This window comes from Pseudopodoces humilis, chromosome 16, assembly GCF_049639895.1.
Source record: "Pseudopodoces humilis isolate 2021_Gansu_Grassland_sample_001 chromosome 16, ASM4963989v1, whole genome shotgun sequence".
In the NCBI taxonomy this organism is placed as follows: Eukaryota; Metazoa; Chordata; class Aves; order Passeriformes; family Paridae; genus Pseudopodoces; species Pseudopodoces humilis.
Genome location: NC_142215.1, coordinates 505001 through 525163, shown reverse-complemented (window position 1 = coordinate 525163; position 20163 = coordinate 505001). Strand labels below are relative to the sequence as shown.

Below are 20163 nucleotides of genomic sequence, written 5' to 3'. Positions count from 1 at the left end.
CTTCCCGGCAAGGTCGCTCCTGGCCACCCTCGCAGGCTCTGACGTGCAGGGGAAGGCAGGGAGGGATAGGGAGGCACGGGAAAGGTCAGCGTTCGCTTCACAGCGCTTTTGTTGGGTCCCAGGTGAAAGCAGACATTTGCATTTAAATGAATATGTATTTTGAGACGTTAACCCCAGCGGCAAAACAAGGGCCTTGCTGAGATGACAAACGCATCGCTCCTCGTGCCTGCTCCCGGTGTCTCCGCAGCCTTTAGAAATAAACCCACGTCAGCCAAAGAAGTTTTTCTTCCCTTCCTTTTCCCAAGAGCACGGCCTGCTGTAAATACCCAGCGTGGACCCGAGCGGCCGAAACCTTAACGGAGAGAAGAGGGGGTGGATTTGCAGGGTCTGTGATGTGCGGGAGAGCGAGCTCAGCACCGATCTGCAGCTCCAGGTCAGCTTCTCTTTCACCCGAAATCCTCATTACGGAGAAAAATCTGCGTGGAAAGGAGGGGGAGAACAACTTGGCTCTGAGTCATCTGGGAAGCAAAGCAGGGATTTTTGGCTTGGGTTTTGGAGGGGTTTTTCAGTCTGGCTGAGGCAGCACTGCCACGGCCCCTCCATGGAGCAGCAGGCTGGGTATGGCCAGGAGGGACTGGCACCGGGCTGGTGGCACCGGGGTGGTGGCACTGGGGTGGTGGCGCCGGGCTGGTGGCACTGGGGTGGTGGCACCGGGCTGGTGGCACTGGGGTGGTGGCACTGGGCTGGTGGCACCGGGCTGGTGGCACTGGGGTGGTGGCACCAGGGTGGTGGCACCGGGGTGGTGGCACTGGGCTGGTGGCACTGGGCATGGCAGCCCTGGGGCCCTGCTCGGCATCCTCTGCACCGAGCTGGTGTTGGGGTGCTTTGGGCAGCCACAGGGACGGGCAGGGTCAGACACGGCTCCAGGCTCTGAGTGCTCCTGGGTCTCAGACTCGTGGTGAGTGAAGCACAGGCTCCCTGAGCTGCCTGACGAGCCTGTGGAGCGTTCAGAGCAGGAGCTGGGCTGAGCGGGGGATGCTCGGCTCCCTGCCCGCTGCCCTGGGCCGTGTCCTCGGGACAGGGACAGGGACAGGGACAGGGACAGGGACAGGGACAGGGACAGGGACAGGGACAGGGACAGGGGCTGGGACAGAGACAGGGACAGGGACAGGGACAGGGACAGGGGCTGGGACAGGGGCTGGGACAGGGACAGGGACAGGGACAGGGACAGGGACAGGGACAGGGACAGGGACAGGGACAGGGGCTGGGACAGGGACAGGGACAGGGGCTGGGACAGGGACAGGGACTGGGACAGGGACAGGGGCTGGGACAGGGGCTGGGACAGGGACAGGGACAGGGGCTGGGACAGGGACAGGGGCTGGGGCTGTTCCCTTCCCGCACGGGGCTCTGGCTCGGCTGTGTGAGCCTCGTGCCCTGCCGGGGATCCTGGCTGCAGATCCCCCCTAAAGCTCTCTGTGCTGCCCTGTCCGTGCCCAGCGCTGTGCAGAGGTGCCTTTGGCCAGGCTGCCCCGGCGGTGGCGATGCCCTGCAGGGCTCGGGCTGGGCTGGGCACATTTCCCTCTGCCCATCCCAGTTCCCTGCGCTGAGCTGGGGGAAGGGGAGCAGGGAGCACCGCGGCTCTTGCTGTGGCTTCTGGGCAGCATCCCTGGCTCCCACAGCATCCCCAGGCTGGCCAGAGCAGCCCGGAGCTGGCACAGCCCTCCCAGCCCCGCTCTGGGGTCAGTGCAGCAGCGATGTAGGGTTTCCATCCACGGGAGGCTGCTCTGGCCAGGGCTGGGCTCTCCCCTCTCCCCTGGGCAGCTGTTCCCTGTGCAGTGCCCAGCGTTATCCGGTGACCCCCGGGGTTATTGCTAAAGGAACGATGTTGGGGTGCGGTTTCCATCCCCAGCGCTGTCTGTGTCTCATCTGCTGCTCAGGGTCCTGTCGGATTTACTGGGAACTTTCTGCTCTCTGCCCCTCTTTAGTGTGGATCATTTCCACCTCCAAGCGGCTCCCAGCCCTCCCTGGAAATCAGCTCCTGTGGGGATGAGCCCTCCTGCAGCCCCGCTGCCTCTGCCTGTAAAAACCTGAGTCCTCCTGCTTAATATTCAGGGAGCAGTGCCACTTCTCCCAGGACAAAGATCTTGCCGTGGCTGGGCAAATCAGAGTTCATTATCATGTTAATCTGGCTGATTGCAGTCTCCCAGAAGGATTCCACATATGGTCATTCTTGTAGCACAAATAAAAGCTGTTTTGCCTCCCTCACGAGGCTCAAGCTCCTCTCTCGGTGCCTGATGGTCTTTATTCTTGAGGTGCAATTCTGGGAGATGGAAATATTAATTATTTTTGAACCTGTTCTTAGTTTTGAGTCTGAATTAGGGCTTTGAGCATCTGCCTTGTGTTTGCAGGCAGGATTTTCCCTTATTTTTGTTGTCTTATTTTGGCTCTGGTTTTAAATCGGGAAGCATGAGCCGAGCGCCCCACACACTCCCCCACTCCATTCAGGAGCCTGCAGGGATCCACGTCTTTCCTGGGAAATAGTTTGGGGGAAGCTGTAATCCTTGGCTCTGGTGGAGACACCCCTCCCATGGGATTCAGCTGCTTGCTTCGGGCCTGAGCGACTCTGCTGCTCAGGGCTTCAGCCTGGTGGCTCACTCTGAATGATTCCCCTGGTTTCTGTGATACAGAACAAGGGTTTGGGGACACTTGTCCCAGGCTGCTGGCACCCTGGGATGCTCAGCATGCCCTGCAGCCCCACCGGCAGGAGGTGTTCCCTGGGGCAGCGTGGCCTGGGGACACTGGGCTTGCTTTGGGGACAGTTTGTGGCAGCAGCCGTGTCCCCCCTCTGCCAGGACCAGGGCTGAGGAAGAGCTGGACTGTGGCTCCCTCAGCCCTCTGCTTCTTCCAGCACCGCACTTGGCTTTCATGGAAAGTGAATTTTTCATGAAGCATTTATGGTTTCTTTCTTGCCTCCCCTGAGCCCTGCGCCGCAGTCGGCTGCTGGAGGGGAGCGCTGCCGAGAGAGCCGGGGCTGCCTGCTGCTCTGGGTGCCAGGGGCACACTCACATTGATATTTCTGTTTGCTTTCTTCTGTTTCCTGGGCTGTGTGTGCAGCAGTGCTGAGCACAGACCACAGGGCTCGTTCCCGCACGCTCTGGAAGAGGACGCTGCTCCCACGGCACGATTCCCCAGAACCTCTGCCCCAAGGGGCCTCCCCAACACCTCTTGGAGCTCTCCAGGGGTTACAGGGGTGGGAACAGAAGGTGTGAGCCCCCCCTGCCTCACTCAGCCCCCCGTGGCTGTCTGTCCTCTGCTTGCTGGTTTGAGCAGGTCTGACCCAGCTTTGCTGGAGTGGGAGATGCTGAGCCAGGCTGGCAGCTCTGGGATCCCGTGGGAATGTGGAGCTCAGCTCCATCCTGCACAGGCCCTGCAGCTCCTGCAGAGACAGCAGATCCCTGGGCACCGATGCAAGGGCTCGGGGGCTACAGCACGATTTGACACCAACCCTCTGGCATGGAATTGTTAAGATTGGAAAATAACTCTGAGATCGTCAAGGTCACACTAATCCAGGTCCCCAAGTGCCACATTTATAGGTAGTCCTTTAACCTGCAGCTGGGCCACGGCTGAACAGCCTTTTCCACAAAGGAATTTATCCACCCTGAGCCTCCCCTGGCCCAGCCTGAGGCCGTTCCCTCTCCTCCTGTCCCTGTCCCTGGGAGCAGAGCCCGACCCCCCCGGCTGTCCCCTCCTGCCAGGGACTTGTGCAGAGCCAGAAATTCCCCCTGAGCCTCCTTTGCTCCAGCCTGGGCCCCTTCCCAGCTCCTCAGCAATTCTCCAGCCCCTTCCCAGCTCCCTCAGCAATTCTCCAGCCCCTTCCCAGCTCCCTCAGGAATTCTCCAGCCCCTTCCCAGCTCCCTCAGCAATTCTCCAGCCCCTTCCCAGCTCCCTCAGCCCCTCCTGGGGCTCCAGCCCCTTCCCAGCTCCATTGGCAAAGTGCTCCCTGTCCCCAGAATCCCCAGACAGCCCAGCCTGCAGGAGCAGAGCTTTCCTTGCACGCAGCAGGTAGGGCTGGCTTCCTGAGGAGACAGCATTCCTTGTGATGATCTCTCTGAACATGTTTATTGGCCTCTGAACAATCCACACCAGAGCTGGCTGTGCCCACAGCCTTTTGCATGCTAATGGCAGGGGAGTGCCAAACTCAACAAGAGCCACATGGAGCCACTCCAGGCTGCGTGAATGAAAAAAGGGAATTTGAGTTATTGGAAAAACCAATTTGGCTTTACGGAGAGAGATTTTCAGTGCCTCTCAATTATAGACTTATAAATCCTAAATGTAATTCATAGAAGCTACGAGGCAGCAGAGTGAAGGTGACGTGTCATCAGTCACTGGGAGGGGAGCTCTGGCTTGCTGCAGAGCTGTCAGGCCTGGGGAATGTTCCGTGCGTCCTCGTGAGCCCCTGGGCAGGATCCAGGCTGGTGCCGGCCGGGAGCTCGTCCAGGACACGGTTTGGAGGTGGGGATGTCCTGCCTTGCAGCGGTGGATGGATGGAGGGACCTGTGCTGGGGGAGCTGAGGCGCTGTGCCTGGAGAGCTGGGCTGGGTAAGCTCAGGGCAAAGCACAGAGTAACTTTTCCAAAGGCCTTGGAAGCTGTCAGGAAAACTCACCAAACGGGGAGATAAAACCTCCCCAGACGCTGCTGGGAGCCAGGTGAGCGTTCCTGGCACAAGTTCCTAATTCTTAACGGATTTTAAAATGGGCTCAACTGCTGTCCCACTGCAGACTTCCCTAAATGAGGACAGCAGTGGCTGGAATTCCGTGGTGGAGAGCTGCAGAGAGCCTTCTGCACACGCCAGCATGGCAGAGGTTTGAACACCTGCGGAGGATTAAGACGAGACTCCATAATCTGGAGTTTAAGGCTCCGTGGGTCCCTTCATTAGGAACTTTCCTCCTCAAGAGCTTTATAAATGTCTGGATCAAACTGCCCAGATAAGTCTTGAAGACAGAAATTACTGTGTCAGCAAGGAGGACGGATTAGAGATAACAGGGAATTAATACTGAAATGCATATGCTATAAATATAACAGGATTACACTGGAGTTATGTAAAACTCCTTTTCCTTCCTCCGAGCCTCCTCGGGTGGGCAGGGCTCTGCTGGGCAGGTGGGTCACCCATGGCTCCCAGAGCATCTTTTCTTGGCATCTTAATAGGACAAGGGGATGGCTTCAAACTGGCAGTGTTCAATGGGATTGGGGGCAGGAATTGTTCCTGGCAGGGTGGGCAGCCCTGGCACAGGTGCCCAGAGCAGCTGGGGCTGCCCCTGGATCCCTGGCAGTGCCCAAGGCCAGGCTGGACACTGGGGCTGGGACACCCTGGGACAGGGGAAGGTGTCCCTGCCATGGCTGGGGTGGTCTCTAAGGTCCCTGCCCACCCCATCCCCTCAGGCTGGGCTCTCAGAACTCCTCTCTCCTGCCCCACTGGCCACAGCAGGCACAGGGAGCCCTGTCCTGCCCCTCCCTGGGTCAGTGCAGGCAGCGCATCCCTCGGAGCTCTGTCCTCATGGATTTCTGGGCTGCTTATTCCCTGCCTGGAAAGGAATATTCTCAGGCCTATTTTTGTCCATTTCCTCCTCATTCCAGGGCTTAACAGAGGCTCAGGCTCACTGTGAGGGCTGAGAGCTGTCAGTCAGGAGGGCTTGGCCCTGCCTGCAGAGCCAACATTAACTTTGTCCGAGGATGATAAATCCCAGGCTCATACAGCACGATGCTGCACTTGGAAAATGAAGCATTTAAACCACAATATTGCAGTCAAATTGCTGGTGGAAATCTCTTCATGTTGGCAGTGGAGCTGGAGGGTCTTTGATCTCTCCCAGCTCAGATGTTGCTGCCAAAGAGACTTAAGCTTAAACTTCACTTTGTAAAATAGACTTTTTTTGACGGTTTCCTTTAAAAAAATAATCTCCTCCTAAGCTCAGGAAGCAGGGACGAGTGGGCAGCCCACGAGGAGATTTCCAACCCAAATATCGCAGGGAGGAGCCGCTCTCAGCTGCTCCCATTGCTCCTGTAAATCCTGGGCTAAATCTGGGGGGACAGCGGCACTGGAGCCCAGGAGTGCAAATGCTGTGGTGGGGACAGGGGATGGCACTGGGACAGGGGATGGGACAGGGACAGGGGATGGGACAGGGGATGGGACAGGGGATGGGACAGGGAATGGGACAGGGGATGGGACAGGGAATGGGACAGGGGATGGGACAGGGAATGGGACAGGGGATGGGACAGGGGATGGGACAGGGGATGGCACAGGGGATGGGACAGGGGATGGGACAGGGAATGGGACAGGGGATGGGACAGGGGATGGGACAGGGGGTGGCACAGAGGATGGGGGACAGGGAGTGGCACAGGGGATGGCACAGGATGGGACAGGGAATGGCACAGGGGATGGCACAGGGGGTGGCACAGAGGATGGCACAGGGGGTGGCACAGAGGATGGCACAGGGGGTGGCACAGGGGGTGGCACAGGGGGTGGCACAGAGGATGGCACAGGGGGTGGCACAGAGGATGGCACAGGGGGTGGCACAGGGGGTGGCACAGAGGATGGCACAGGGGATGGCTCAGGATGGCACAGGGGGTGGCACAGAGGATGGGACAGGGAGTGGCACAGAGGATGGCACAGGGGGTGGCACAGAGGATGGCACAGGGGGTGGCTGTGCTGGCTGTGCTGGCCCTGTGGAGGTGGCAGGTCCGGGTGACTGGGTGGGGCTCAGGCGCTGGGAAGTGAAAACATTTCGGGGTGTTGGGTTTGGGGCTGTGCCACACCTGCCTGACAGCATGGAGAGAAACATCCGTGGCACGTGGGGAAGGCTTTGGGAAGTGGCAGTGGCACCAAGCTCTGCAGCCAAGGCCTGGGGACAGAGCCAGGCTCGTGCTGCACAGCGCTGCTGTCGCTGCCCCAGAGAGTTCTCGGCTCCTGCCTGAACTGAGCCCTCTGTTCATTTTCAGATGAGCTGCCATTTTTAAATCCCTCTCTTTTTTTTTTTTTTTCCATTTATTTTTCTATCTGTGGATGACCCTAATTTTGGCTGAGAAGCTTAGAAAAGCAAAGAATGCAAGGTTACTTTAATCTTCTTAAAGTTTAGAAGTCCCCTGGGATGTGTTTGACAGTGTTTGACAGCGCTGCGGGCGCCCACCGGCCCGCAGAGCCCTGGTTCTGCTCTGCAGCACATCGGGCAAGGCTCCTGCAGGAGCTGGTGCCAAATTCCAGCATCCTGCAGGTGCACCCCGTGGATCTTCCCAGAGGCTGGGGGTGGTGGGCACTGGGAGGGGCTGGGACGCCGCGCTGGCAGCACCGGCTGCAGGGCAGGGGCCAGGTGGGTCCCAAATGGAGTTTGCTGAGCTCTGTTGAGGTGAGGATGTTGGGACCCTGGCACGGGCATTCCCATCACCTGCATGGTGCGTTTGCCACCGGAAAATGCCAGCAGGATCTCCCTGCTGCGGGCAGAGGCGGCCCCTGGAGCGCCCCAGGTCCCGTCCTGCCCGCCGGGACTCAGGGCAGGGACAGCGCCCAGACGTGTCTGCCCCGGGGCTCCGCTGCTTCCTCCAGGGCTTGGACGTTCCGAGGAAGAATCGCTGAATCCCCGACTGCTTTGGGTGGGGAGGGACCTTAAATCTCCTCCCATCCCACCCCTGCCACGGCAGGGACACCTCCCACTGTCCCAGGGACACCTCCCACTGTCCCAGGCTGCTCCCAGTCCATCCAGCCTGGCCTTGGGCAGTGCCAGGGATCCAGGGGCAGCCCCAGCTGCTCTGGGAATTCCATCCCAGCCCCTGCCCACCCTCCCAGGGAACAATTCCTGCCCAATTCCCCATCCAGCCGTGTCTGCCACTAGAGTTCATGATGAAGAGTCCCTCTGTCGCCCTGAAAACTCAGCTTCTGAGCTTGCTAACATAGTTTTCTAAGGACTTTCCCAGGACAGTAACTGCAAACATAGATATGTGCACATTCTTTCTGTTCCACGCCTTGTGATGGGCATCTCTCATGGCCAGTGCAGTGAGGAAGTGTTATCCTGACCATCCCATCCCTGACTGTGGTAGGAAGCCTATAAATCCTGGGAGGAAAAATAAACTCTGCTCTTTCTTTCACCACACCTCAACCTGTGTCCACGTGATCTATTCATCTTCAGCGGTAACATCCCTCCCTGGCACCTTCTGGTGCTGGAGGTCCTTGGCAGGTGTCGGCACTGGGAGCAAGCCCGCAGTGCCAGCCTGGCACGTGGCATCGCAGCGAGTGCCAGACGCTGCCCGTGGTCTCCCCACCAGCCTGGGCACCCCCGAAGGCTGACCTCAAAAGCCTTCAGACACACAGGAGGCTCGTTTTATAAGAACATGTAAAGATCCAAACATGGAATATTTAAGCCGGTGTTATGCAATGGGAGCTCTTTTAAGTCGTGATTTGTAAAGGCAGTTCAGATAATTTCCTGAAAGACATTCTGCTAATGATTAATTTAGAATATGTTTAATTCAAGTTAGAGAGATCAAAGAGGGAGCATTTTCCCTGTAATGCCATCCGTGGTTTCACACTTTCACCAGATTCCAGGCACTGGGGGGTGTCTGGTTTGTCCTTCCCTGCAATTCCTCTGTGAAAGTCGCAGAGGAAAGCGTTCTGCAGGCTCCGTGCTGGTTTGGGGCAGGGGGAGGGAGAGGAGCCTGGAGCACATCCCTGGGAGGTGCGGAGGGACAGGATGCTGGGGGCTGTGGGGTCAGCCCGTCCCCTCCCGCAGCGGTGGCTCCCGGTGGCTCTGACAGTCCTGGGGGCTGGCTGGGGATGATTTCCGAGCATCCGTGGATCCCTGCAGGGCTGGGCCAGGAGCGGAGCTGCTCGGCCGGGCTCCAGCAGCGGCTCCCAAGCGCCGGGGCTCGCTCCAGGACCCGGAGTTGCTGCTGCGCTGTGTCCAGAGGAGAGCGGCGGAGCTGGGCCGGGGCTGGAGCAAAGGAGGCTCAGGGGGGCCCTTCTCGGTGTCTGCAGTGCCCTGACAGCAGGAGGGACCCCCGAGAGGGGCCGGGCTCTGCTCCCAGGGAACAGGGACAGAGAGGAGACGGCCTCAGGCTGGGCCGGTCAGGTCGGATATTGGCAAAACTTCTCGGTACAAAGGGCTGTCCAGCCCTGGCACGGCTGCCAAGGGCAATCCCCATCCCTGGAGGGGTTGAAAGCCGTGTGGATGTGGCACTTGGGGACAAGGACTGGTGGTGTCCTTGGCAGTGCTGAGGGATGGTTGGACTCGATGGACCTGGAGGGCTTTTCCACCCTCAGTTTCTGTGAATTACCTCGGCCGGGCTGCAAGCTCGGGCTCCACCAGGACCCTCCCCGGGGCCCTGCGGAGCCGGGGACAGGACACGCTGTCCCCGGGCAGAGCTGTCCCCGGGCAGGACTCGCTGTCCCCGGGCAGGACTCACTGTCCCCGGGCAGAGCTGTCCCCGGGCAGGACTCGCTGTCCCCGGGCAGGACTCACTGTCCCCGGGCAGAGCTGTCCCCGGGCAGGACTCACTGTCCCCGGGCAGGACTCGCTCTCCCCGGGCAGGACTCGCTGTCCCCGGGCAGGTCTCGCTGTCCCCGGGCAGGACTCGCTCTCCCCGGGCAGGACTCGCTCTCCCCGGGCAGGACTCACTGTCCCCGGGCACGGTGTGCACCCGGGACCGGCACAGCCCCAGCCGGGACCCGCAGCGCACCCCCTGTGCTGCCAGCCCGGGGAAAAGCCTCCTCATCCATGGCACGAACACAATCCTCACCCCGGAGCGGGCTGGTGCCGTCCCGCGGGGTTCCCGCAGCGCAGTCTGTGCGCTCTGAGCCCTGTTTGATGGGATAACGCGCTCGTTTGATCAGATAAAGGCGCGTTCCGTGTATTTGTCAGGAAGCGATGGATCGGCGGTGTTTGTGGGAAGGAGGAGGCAGCTCGGTGTCAGGAGCAGCCTTTGATCGCGGGGATGCGGCAGGAGCCGAGCGCAGCCGCTGCTCTCCGAGCTCTGGGAACCTCTCGGCGATCCCGGCGCTGGGAGAAGCCGAGTGTTAAAGCGTTAATGGGTCATTTGTAAAGCAGCAGGGGCTTTGCAGCCCCCAGGGGAAGGGGCAGTTTTGGGGGATGTGGAGGCCGAATCTCTCCATGAGAGCAGCCCGGGGGCAGGCGGGATGAGGAACCTCACAAACCGACCTCGGTTTAGCAACAGGCTGGGTTTGGATGAGGAAAGAGGCCGATATGAAGCAGATCCTGCAGGTGGGATAATGTTTTTTGTCAGGCCATGTTCTCCTCTGCACAGCTGGCTCAGGTGTGACACCTCCTCCCGGGGAGGTATCGGGACATTCCCCGCTAGGCCTGGGGGCTTTTGTCCCTTCTCATGGGACATGTGTGACTCAGCTGTCCTTCAGGTGGGATGGGAGATGGTTCTGGAGCTGAAAATGTCCCACAGGGAGCTGTGGTGTCACCTCCCAAGCTCCGGAGCCCTCACTCACGCGTCCCCCGAGCTCTGCCCCACCGCCCCCTGCGCTGTCGCTGAGTCTCTTTGTCCTGCAGAGAGATGCCAAGGGCCAGTACCTGTTTGACCTTCTCTGCCACCACCTGAACCTGCTGGAGAAGGATTACTTCGGCATCCGCTTTGTGGACCCCGACAAGCAAAGGGTGAGAGAGAGCCCCTCCTGGCCGGGCTGGGGGAGCGGGGCTCAGCCTGGTCCTCGTGCTGAAAATCCTCCCGAGTGTGAGGCAGAGAATCAGGTTTGGGCTCTTCCCCGGCAGCTCTGCCCTGCCCTGCTGCTGGGCCGGGGGCTCTGGGTGCTCCTGACAGGGCGTTCCTTTGCCCAGGGGATGGGGAATGGCCCCCTGAGCCCCCAGGGGACCCGGGGAGGGGTCTGGGATGTGCCCCGGCCCTGGCAGCAGCAGCCCCGGTGCCGCAGGTCGGGATGTGCTCCCGGGGGCTCTCCCGGGGCGGGGCTGAGGCATCCCGGAGTTTGCAGAGTGAGAGAAATGTGATGCTGTCGTGAAGCGAGGAGCGAGGTCCCCTGGCAGCGGGACCATCCCTAGCACGGATTCACGCTTTAACACCGAGATTAGGCCATTTGGCAGCTCTGTGCCGAGGATCCAAGCGCTCGGCTGTTGCCCCGGGCGATGGAGAGTGAGCCACGCAGAGCCAGGCAGGACCCTGCAGCAGGGAAACTGAGGCACAGCCCAGCTGGGCTCCCCCCAGGGCTGCACCCTGCCCCTTCCTGGGTCAAACAGGCTTGTGCAGAACGAGCTGTGCCCGTGTCCCTGCCCTTAGAGCCCTGAGGCTCCCCACCCATCAACACAAGGCTCGGAACAAGCGATTCCTGCTCCAGGGCTCCTGATGCTGAGCCACGGAGCTGCTCCCTCCTGCTCCCCCCAGCTCCCTTCCAGCGCCGCTCACCGACGCTCAGGTGGCTTTTCTGACCCAGAGCAGAACCCTCCTCTTCCTCATCCTCCCCAATTTACCAACTGACTGCTGCCAGGCTGTAATTACCTTTAATCACCTTCTTTTCCTTTCAGCACTGGCTGGAGTTTACCAAGTCGGTTGTGAAGCAGATGCGGGGTGAGTGTTGCAGGTGCTCTGTGCTCCTTCCATTGCAGATGTATTCCCATTTTCTCCAGCCCGCCCCCTCTCCCGGCCGCTCTGCGAGGAGCAGCTTCCCCCAGGAGCAGTTCTGGTGGCTCCAGAGCAGGATTGTCCCCAGGAGCCCCAGGGCAGCCCCAGGCAGCACAGGGCACCAGCCTGCACGGAGACCAGGGCAGGAATGATGGGCTAAGTGACACCGGGAGCGGGAGGTGGCTCGGGTGGCAGGCAAACACTTCCCCACAGCTTTACCAGGGACATCTCCTCCTGCCACGGGCGCTGCCCTGAGGAGTGCCTGCCCCTCTTTCCCGAGGGCAGTTTGGGGGGAACAAGGCAGGTGAGACCCTGAGAGGGGCCTGAGTGGAGCGGGGCGGTTCAGGGGTGAAGGGGACAAGCCCTGCCCTGTGGTGACACGGTGTCCCCGCTCTCTGCAGCCCAGCCTCCCTTCACCATGTGCTTCCGTGTCAAGTTTTACCCCACGGACCCCGCGGCGCTGAAGGAGGAGATCACCAGGTGAGCAGGGGTCCTGCATGGGGGGAGCAGCCAGCCCCAGCAGCGGGGGCTTGGCGGGGGCAGAGCACACGGAGCAGTTTTGTCTCACAGTCAGGACAGAGCAGCAGCCACTGGCGTTTCCCAACCGGCCCAGGTGCTCTGGGACTGTTCCTGCCGTGGGGAGAAGCACGGGAGTCCCCCCTGTGCTGAGGCAGCACCTGGAACTGCTGTGCTTGGTGGGGAGCACAGGCTGAGGGGCTCAGGCCCTGGCACAGGTGCCCAGAGCAGCTGGGGCTGCCCCTGGAGCCCTGGCAGTGCCCAAGGCCAGGCTGGACACTGGGGCTGGGACACCCTGGGACAGTGGGAGGTGTCCCTGCCATGGCTGGGGTGGCACTGGGGGGGCTCTAAGGCCCTTTCCTGCCTGAACCATCCCTGGGCTCTGTGATTAAAGCCCCTGGCTTGGTCTTTGGCTGCAGTCAGCTCCCAGCCCAGGTTCCAGGGTGGAGCACTCTGAGCATGGCCCCGGCTCTGTAACGCATTCGCTGCTGCTCAGACTCCTCCAGTTCAGCCACAGCCCTGCCCGAGCACGTCCCCAGCCCGGGGTGTCCTTACTGTGCTGGGCTGTCGGGAGGGGTTGGAGTGTCCCCGCTCCCCTGAGATTCCCTGGCAGCATCCAGCCGTGTCCCTCTGACGTCAGGAGCGGAGCGAGGAGCAGAGCTGACGGCACAGCCTCTCCCAGTTCTATCTTCAGGGGCTCTTCACGCTGCTCTTCCTGCCTGGAAGGACACGAGGAGCCTGCACAGAGCCACCAAAGCAGCAGCTTTGGACAGTGAGCCGTGGCTGTGGATCTGCAGCATCCACAGCTGTGCCTGGGCAGCCGGGCTGGAGCCACCACCGAAGGGTTCTGAGCTGGCACCTTCTGGGGGATGGGCTGAGAGCCCCTCCAGGGCCTCAGGGCCCTTCCACAAGACCTGAGGGGGCTTTGGGCAGGAGGGCAGGCCGAGGGGGAATGGCACCCACTGCCAGGGCAGGGAGAGATGGGACATGGGGAAGAAATTCTCTGTCAGGGTGGTGAGGCCCTGGCACTGCAGCAGCCTGCTCCAGCGTGTCCCTGCCCCTGGAACACAGAGAAGGATTTCCTCCCAAAACCTGACCTAGCTCTGCCTTCTGTCACCCCCCACAGGTCCAGGCTGAGCTGCCCCTGCTTGCTGCCCTTCGAGGTGTGCCTGCAGCTGCAGCTGGAACCCAGGCTTAAAATTCACTTTTTCCTGGGCTGAGTCCAATTTAATACCAAGATTTCTCTTTAATGTATTTTATCTGTGAAAATTAATGGTTTACCTCATCATAAACTCAGATTTGAGCAATGAGGCGTGACCGAGGATTGCAGAGTGCGAGTCTGGTTATTTAAATTCATTTCTGAGGGCTCCATTTTGCTCCTTCACTCCGTGACTTATGTTGTACCAGCTAAAGGTTTTCCCAAATGCCACATGACGCAGCCCAAAATGTGACTTAGGTTTAAATTTATTGGAACATGTAATTTTTCCGACATAGTTTGTCCTTTAACTGTGCACAGGATGGGGAGCAGAGCGGGCAGCTCACCCTGGGTGATGCAGCAGTGGTCACAGGGATGTGGGGACATACACCAGGACCTAGAAGGACACAGAAAGTTTGGGAAGGAGAAAATCACGTTATGGGGAAGCTGAACATCCAGGGGAAATGCAGCAGACACTGGTGGGCTCTAGATCATGAGATCTCCTTCAGAGCATCAGGCACCTCGGCTGGGCTGGGGGAAGGAACACGATGGGTGTCCAGGTGATGGAGATCTGCAGCAGCCCTCGGGTCAGGAGCTGCCCCAGAGCAGGCACGGTGTACCTGGAGCACCATGGCTGGAAAGGGGCTGGGATGTGTGCGTGTGAGCCCCAGTCCTGGCCAGGAACAGCCTGGCGAGCGCCAGCTTTGGTAAATGGGCTGCTGGGAGAGAGATGTCAGAGCTGGTGGCAGATATTCCACGTCTAAACTGGCCGATGGGGTGATTTAAACTGTCCCTGGTAAAGAGACTCTCCTCCTGTGCCCAGGTACTTGGTGTTCCTGCAGATCAAGAGGGATCTGTACCACGGGCGGCTCCTGTGCAAGACGTCGGACGCGGCGTTGCTGGCTGCCTACATCCTGCAGGGTGAGCCTCTGTCTCTGCAGAGATCGGCTTTTCCTGCCCAGGAGCCTTTCCTTGCTGCACTGACTGCAGCCCTGCAGGCCACTGCACCTGCAGCACCCACGGCACCCCCAGTGCTGGGCTGGGCGAGGCTGGGGACAGGCTGTCACCTGTACGGGGGACACGGTGTCCCCGGGAGCAGCCCCTGGGCTCAGCCAGCCCCTGCCCTCCTGCCTGTTCTCCCTCCTGCTCCTGCAGCTGGGGGAATCGGTGCCCTTGGGCCGGTGAGTGCCCCCAGACAGAGAAATGAACTGCATGCAGTGAGTGCCTGACAAATGATCCCGGCCAGAGGGAGGCACGGCGGGGTCGGAGCGGCGCTCCGGGCGGTGCCGGCATGGGGATGCACTCTGTGCTCTGCTCCTGCTGCTCTTCCCGACTGCATCTGTCTCCCACCAGCTGAGATCGGTGACTACGACCCAGGGAAGCACCCGGAAGGCTACAGCTCCAAGTTCCAGTTCTTCCCCAAACACTCGGAGAAGCTGGAGAGGAAAATCGCGGAGATCCACAAGTCGGAGCTGAGGTACAGGAGCTGCTGTGATGCTCAGAGCACTTCTGTCCCTGTCTGGGATCCTCACTCAGCAGTCCCCGTGCTCTTTTGTCCCTGTTTTCCCCTCCTGCAGTGGGCAGACACCAGCTACTTCAGAGCTGAATTTCCTCAGGAAAGCCCAGACTCTGGAGACTTACGGGGTTGACCCACACCCGTGCAAGGTAAAACAGTTCCTAAACCCATTCCTTGGGCTGCTGCTGGGGTTGGATTCCTGTCTGTGGCCAGTGAAGACCCCCTGAGCTGCCAGGGACTGTCCCAGGTGCATTTGTCACCTGCCAGCGGCTCTGGGGCTCTGCCAGCCTCGTTCAGCCTCAGCCCCATCCCTGGCCCGAGGGCACAAGGGGAGTGGGGAGGGCTCTGAAACCCTCCCGGGCTGTCAGGGAAGCCGTGGGGAAGCGGTTTCAGTGGCAGGGTGGTCGATCCCCTCCTGCAGAAGCAGGACTTTGGAGACAAGAGCGAGGTCAGTGGCATGGCATTAATCTGCCTGGGACAGTCCATCCCTCTGCCCCGCCCAGCCCATAATCCAGTGCTGGAAATGCTCTTTATGGACTGAGGATGTCACTGCATGCGGCTCTCTGGCCCCTGGTAATCCCATCACATGCAGATGGCTGTGGGACACAAAGGAGACAGAAAATTCTCCTCTCGGGCAGTGCCTGTGCTGGGGCTTTTCCCTGAGTTGTGCCACACGAACCCACAGCTGCAGTAAACTGGGGGTGGTTCCTGTTTATGGGAGTTTCTGAGTGCCCAAGAGGTTGCTTTGCTCTGAATTCCCTCTAAAGCAGTGGTTTTGCCAGCAGACACCCATTTGTGACCTTTGCTGCTGGAGTCAGGTAATTGCCATCCTTTTACTCCAAGAACCTCTTGAACATACCCGAGTTACACTAATTAATGTTCTTATAACAGCTCAGGACAAACACACACACTCCTATGTCTGTCAGCAGAATTCTGCCTAATTCATCAAGAGCTGCCTTTAATTATGCTTAAAGGATCTGGAAACCAAAGTTAAATGAAGCTGATTCTGTTCTCTCTTCTCCAGTGCATTGTGGAGAAGTTTGGATGAGGGGTTGTTCCCTCTCAGCCCTCCTCAGTTCAGTGTCCCGTCACTCAATCCTGCCTGCAGGTTTCATGGTGCTCTCATAGCACTCTTCTCCCCAAAAAACAAACACAGGGAAAGATCTTCCTTTGTTCAGCAGGGCTCACCTGAGCCCTGGGCTGTCCTTGGTCCTTGTTTTGTACGTAAATCCCTGCAGGAACGTGTGTGTTTGTGTGTGTGACAACAACAGGGGTCCCTCTGTTCTCGGGATGGACAGAACTTCTGCCCTGGCCAGAGAGAACCTTGGAATGGTTCTGACTGGAAAAGCCCTCGAAGGCCATGGAATCCAACCATTCCCCAGCACTGCCAAAGCCACCACTAGCCATGTCCCCCAGTGTCACATCCACACACTTATTGAGCCCAGGGCTGTGCCCATTCAGCACCCTGGCCCTCCCAGGCCTCTGCATCCAGGAGGACACATCCTCCTGCCCACTCTGCTTCCTTTCCCCGTGCTTTTCCCAGCCTTGGGAAGGAGCCAAAGCCCTGTGGGGCAGACACACAGGAATGTCCCTCCTGTGCCAGCAGGGGCTGTGGCATCTCCGGGGGGGGGACTTTGGGCTTCCCCCCTCACCTGTGCAGGTGTTGGGCTGTGGGTCAGCACTCTCTGCCTTTGACAGCTGAGATGGACTTGTGTTCTGAGCATCTGCTGGCCCAAAAACACACGGGAAGAATGCAGCCACTGCTGTCCCAGAGCTGTTTCACCTTTGGACAGTCCCAGCCCCGCTTTTCCCTGTGCTCAGTGCGGTCACCAACCCCTCCCCTGGAGTCCCTGGGGCTGGGCTGAAGTGCTGGCACCAATTCCTGGCTTTGGGCTGGCTCACTGCCACCCAGGGCACCGGCTGGGCACGGCTCCGAGGGAGGGAAGTACAGCTGGGGGCTCTCGTGTTCTGGGTTAATTGCTACATATAAAATATATACATATTTAGGATTTGGACATCAGTGATCCTTGTGAGTCCCTTCTGACTCAGGATATTCTGTGATAATATAATAAATAACCATATTAAACAGTATATATCATAGTAATTACATATGCCAAATAAATAGTGTATATCTATATAATATCTATAGGTGCTTACACGGAGTAGTATGGTTACAATACACGCTACATAAATGTACATTAATTGCAACAGTTCTAACACGGTATTACATTAGTAGCATCAATTCTATAGATGTCATCAGGAGGTTTAGCACAGAGGATAACAGGTAACTGTGGCAGCAGCCGGGGTGGGCAGTGCCCAGCCCGGGGCTGAGGGCACAGGTGACATCCCTGTGCTGATGGCCAGCAGCTGCACCAGCTCTGCTTGCCTTGCAGGACGTGTCCGGCAACGCGGCGTTCCTGGCCTTCACCCCCTTCGGCTTCGTGGTCCTGCAGGGAAACAAGAGAGTTCACTTCATCAAGTGGTGAGTTCACTTCATCAGGAGCTGAGCTCACTTCAGGTGCTGAGCTCCCCCCACGGGGGATTTGTCCCCATGAAACTTCATCATCCCCACCTCGGCCACGTCCCAAACCCCACCAGCCCCTGTCAGCTGTTCTGCTCACTGCAGGATGTCCAGCCTTGGCCGGTGTGTCCCTGGCAGATGGCACTGCCACCAGCCGGTGTCCCTGGCACTCAGTGTCCCCCGCTGAGCCTCAGCTTCACCCCGGGCCGGCCCCACTCCAGCCACGGGTTTGTGAGCCAGGGTTTGTTTCTCAGCACCCTGTGCCACCTCCTGCCGTGCACACCAGGCTCTGGGAGCTGCTGGGGGCTGGCTGGGCTCTGCACAGCTCTACCTGAACAACCCCACCTGAACAACCCCACCTGAACAGCTCTACCTGAACAACCCCACCTGAACAACCCCACCTGAACAGCTCCACCTGCACAGCCCCACCTGAACAACCCCACCTGAACAACCCCACCTGAACAGCTCTACCTGTACAGCCCCACCTGCACAGCCCCACCTGAACAACCCCACCTGTACAGCTCTACCTGAACAACCCCACCTGCACAGCTCCACCTGTACAGCCCCACCTGAACAACCCCACCTGTACAGCTCTACCTGAACAACCCCACCTGTACAGCCCCACCTGCACAGCTCCACCTGCACAGCCCCACCTGAACAACCCCACCTGAACAACCCCACCTGCACAGCTCCACCTGCACAGCCCCACCTGAACAACCCCACCTGCACAGCCCCACCTGTACAGTTCTACCTGAACAACCCCACCTGTACAGCTCCACCTGCACAGCCCCACCTGCACAGCCCCACCTGGCTGTCCTTGTCCCCCCAGGAACGAGGTGACCAAGATGAAATTCGAAGGGAAGACTTTCTATCTGTACGTAAGTCAGAAGGAGGTGAGTGCTCCCCCTTCCCGTCCTGGGCACAGCGTGGTTCTTCCTCCAGCGGCTTCTCTGGGGACGTGGCAGCGGGGCAGGGACATGGGGACAGCAGCTGCAGCTCCGTGCCGGGGCTGGGGTCACCTCCCTCCACAGACCCCTGGCTGGAGCTGGCTCCCACAGGAGCCATCAGCGGGGATTTTTTCCAAGCTGTGTTCCTGCCTGTTCCCCAAGGCCGGGAGCAGAGTGGCCACTGGAGCACATCTGCCCATCCCTCGTGCCAGGTGCTGCACCAGGCTGATCCCTGCATCCCAAACGGCTCCAGAGCAGGATCCGCCTGTGCCAGTGCCGCTCTCCAGCTCTGGCTACTCCATTCTTTGGCTGTGGGGTGAGCACCACTCCCTGCTCTCCCCCGACTCCCTCTCTTTCTCCTTTAGGAGAAGAAAATCGTTCTCACCTATTTTGCGCCGACACCAGAAGCCTGCAAACACCTCTGGAAGTGTGGGATCGAGAACCAGGCTTTCTACAAGTAAGTGCCGCTTTGTGGGGTGTCCTGCAGCCCCTGTGGATTGCTGCCCACCTGTGGGGTCGGTCACTGGCCGTGTCACCTCGTCCCAGTGGCCCTGGCAGAGCCACCAGCCACCAAAAGCGCCGGTGCCCCTGGATGGGGTCCCTCCTTTCCCAGCCCCTCTGTGCTCATCCCTCGTCAGCAAACCTCCATCAGGAAATTATAACTAATTATTTGGGATGAAGCCTGGAATGCAAAGCAGCACCATCCTGTTCATGCCACACTTAACCCAGGCCGCTTTGTGCTTCATAATGAGTTTTATTTCAATCAGCAAGCTGCGAGACAGAGCACGCGATGCATTCCCACCGGGAATTCTGCAATCAGCAGCCGCAATCAGCAGGTTTCACTCCTCATTACATGAACATGAAATGAAATTGCCGTATTGCTTTACAAATCTCTCGGTGATTGCTGGTGCCAGTGAATCGCTCTGGGGTGTGAAGGCACGGGCTGGGCTGGGGGATCGGGGGATCGGGAGGTCGGGCGGTGCCTCTGGGCAGCTCCACCCGCCCTGGCGAGTGTCCCCTGCCCAGCAGGGCCCGAGTGTGTCACCCTGCCGTTCCCACGGCAGCTCCCAGGCCCCCGGAGAGCATCAGTGGCTGCCCGTGGGTGTCACGGCCCCGGAGGAGCTGTGGTCCTGCCCCGGGCAGTGGCTCCATCCCGGGCAGGGATGAGCTGTGCTGTCCCCCCTGCCAGCGCCACCCACCGCTGCCAGCAGCGGGGACATTCCTGGGGACATTGCCCAGCTCCAGGGCTCTGTCAGCCGGCCTCGCTGCCTCCCAGTGCCTCCCAGCACAGCAGGACTCTCACACTGGTGCTGTTGCAGGTTGGAGAAGTCGAGCCAGGTGCGGACGGTGTCCAGCAGCAACCTGTTCTTCAAGGGCAGCCGCTTCCGATACAGGTAAATCGTGCAGCAGGAGCAGCGCTGGCTGTTAACTGTGAGCTCTTTTGGGGAGCATTTCGGGGCTGCAGCAGCCCAGGGACACCCCGGGGTCTTCCAGAGACCCCCCATTGCGGCGCTGACCCCAGCAGGCCCCCTCTGCTGCTGTCTCTGTGTCACAGAGGCCACCCCCACCCCCAGCCCCAGAGGAGAGGTTTTGGAGGGACAGGAGTGGAGGGTGGAAGAGGAGCTGGGGGTTGAGAACAATGAGGCGTGACACAAACCACCACTAGCCCTAAATTCCTGCACTGAGCTGCTGGAGCAAGAGGCTGGACGTGGGACCTCGTGTCTGCAGGATGAGACAGCCCAGAGTGTCCCCAGCACTGAGGAGCACAGTGCTGGCACCCTCCTGCCTGCCATGGGAGATGGGAGGACCTGGATGCCCGTGTCGTGTCCA

General features: G+C 59.6%; 1 protein-coding gene across 3 annotated transcripts in view; it reads left to right on the top strand.

The window, feature by feature from the left end:
• Positions 1-20163, top strand: part of FRMD5 (FERM domain containing 5) — a 67712-nt gene that overhangs the window by 39336 nt on the left and 8213 nt on the right. For 2 of the 3 annotated variants that reach the window (XM_088063374.1, XM_014251062.2), the window contains exons 2-11: positions 10558-10662; positions 11542-11584; positions 12040-12118; positions 14173-14270; positions 14703-14826; positions 14927-15014; positions 17259-17347; positions 18216-18279; positions 18699-18790; positions 19653-19727. In XM_088063374.1, coding sequence (XP_087919500.1) covers positions 10558-10662; positions 11542-11584; positions 12040-12118; positions 14173-14270; positions 14703-14826; positions 14927-15014; positions 17259-17347; positions 18216-18279; positions 18699-18790; positions 19653-19727 — 857 coding nt within the window. Of the gene's footprint in view, positions 1-10557; positions 10663-11541; positions 11585-12039; positions 12119-14172; positions 14271-14702; positions 14827-14926; positions 15015-17258; positions 17348-18215; positions 18280-18698; positions 18791-19652; positions 19728-20163 lie in introns of those variants that run through there. The other variant, XM_088063375.1, reaches the window with a different exon arrangement.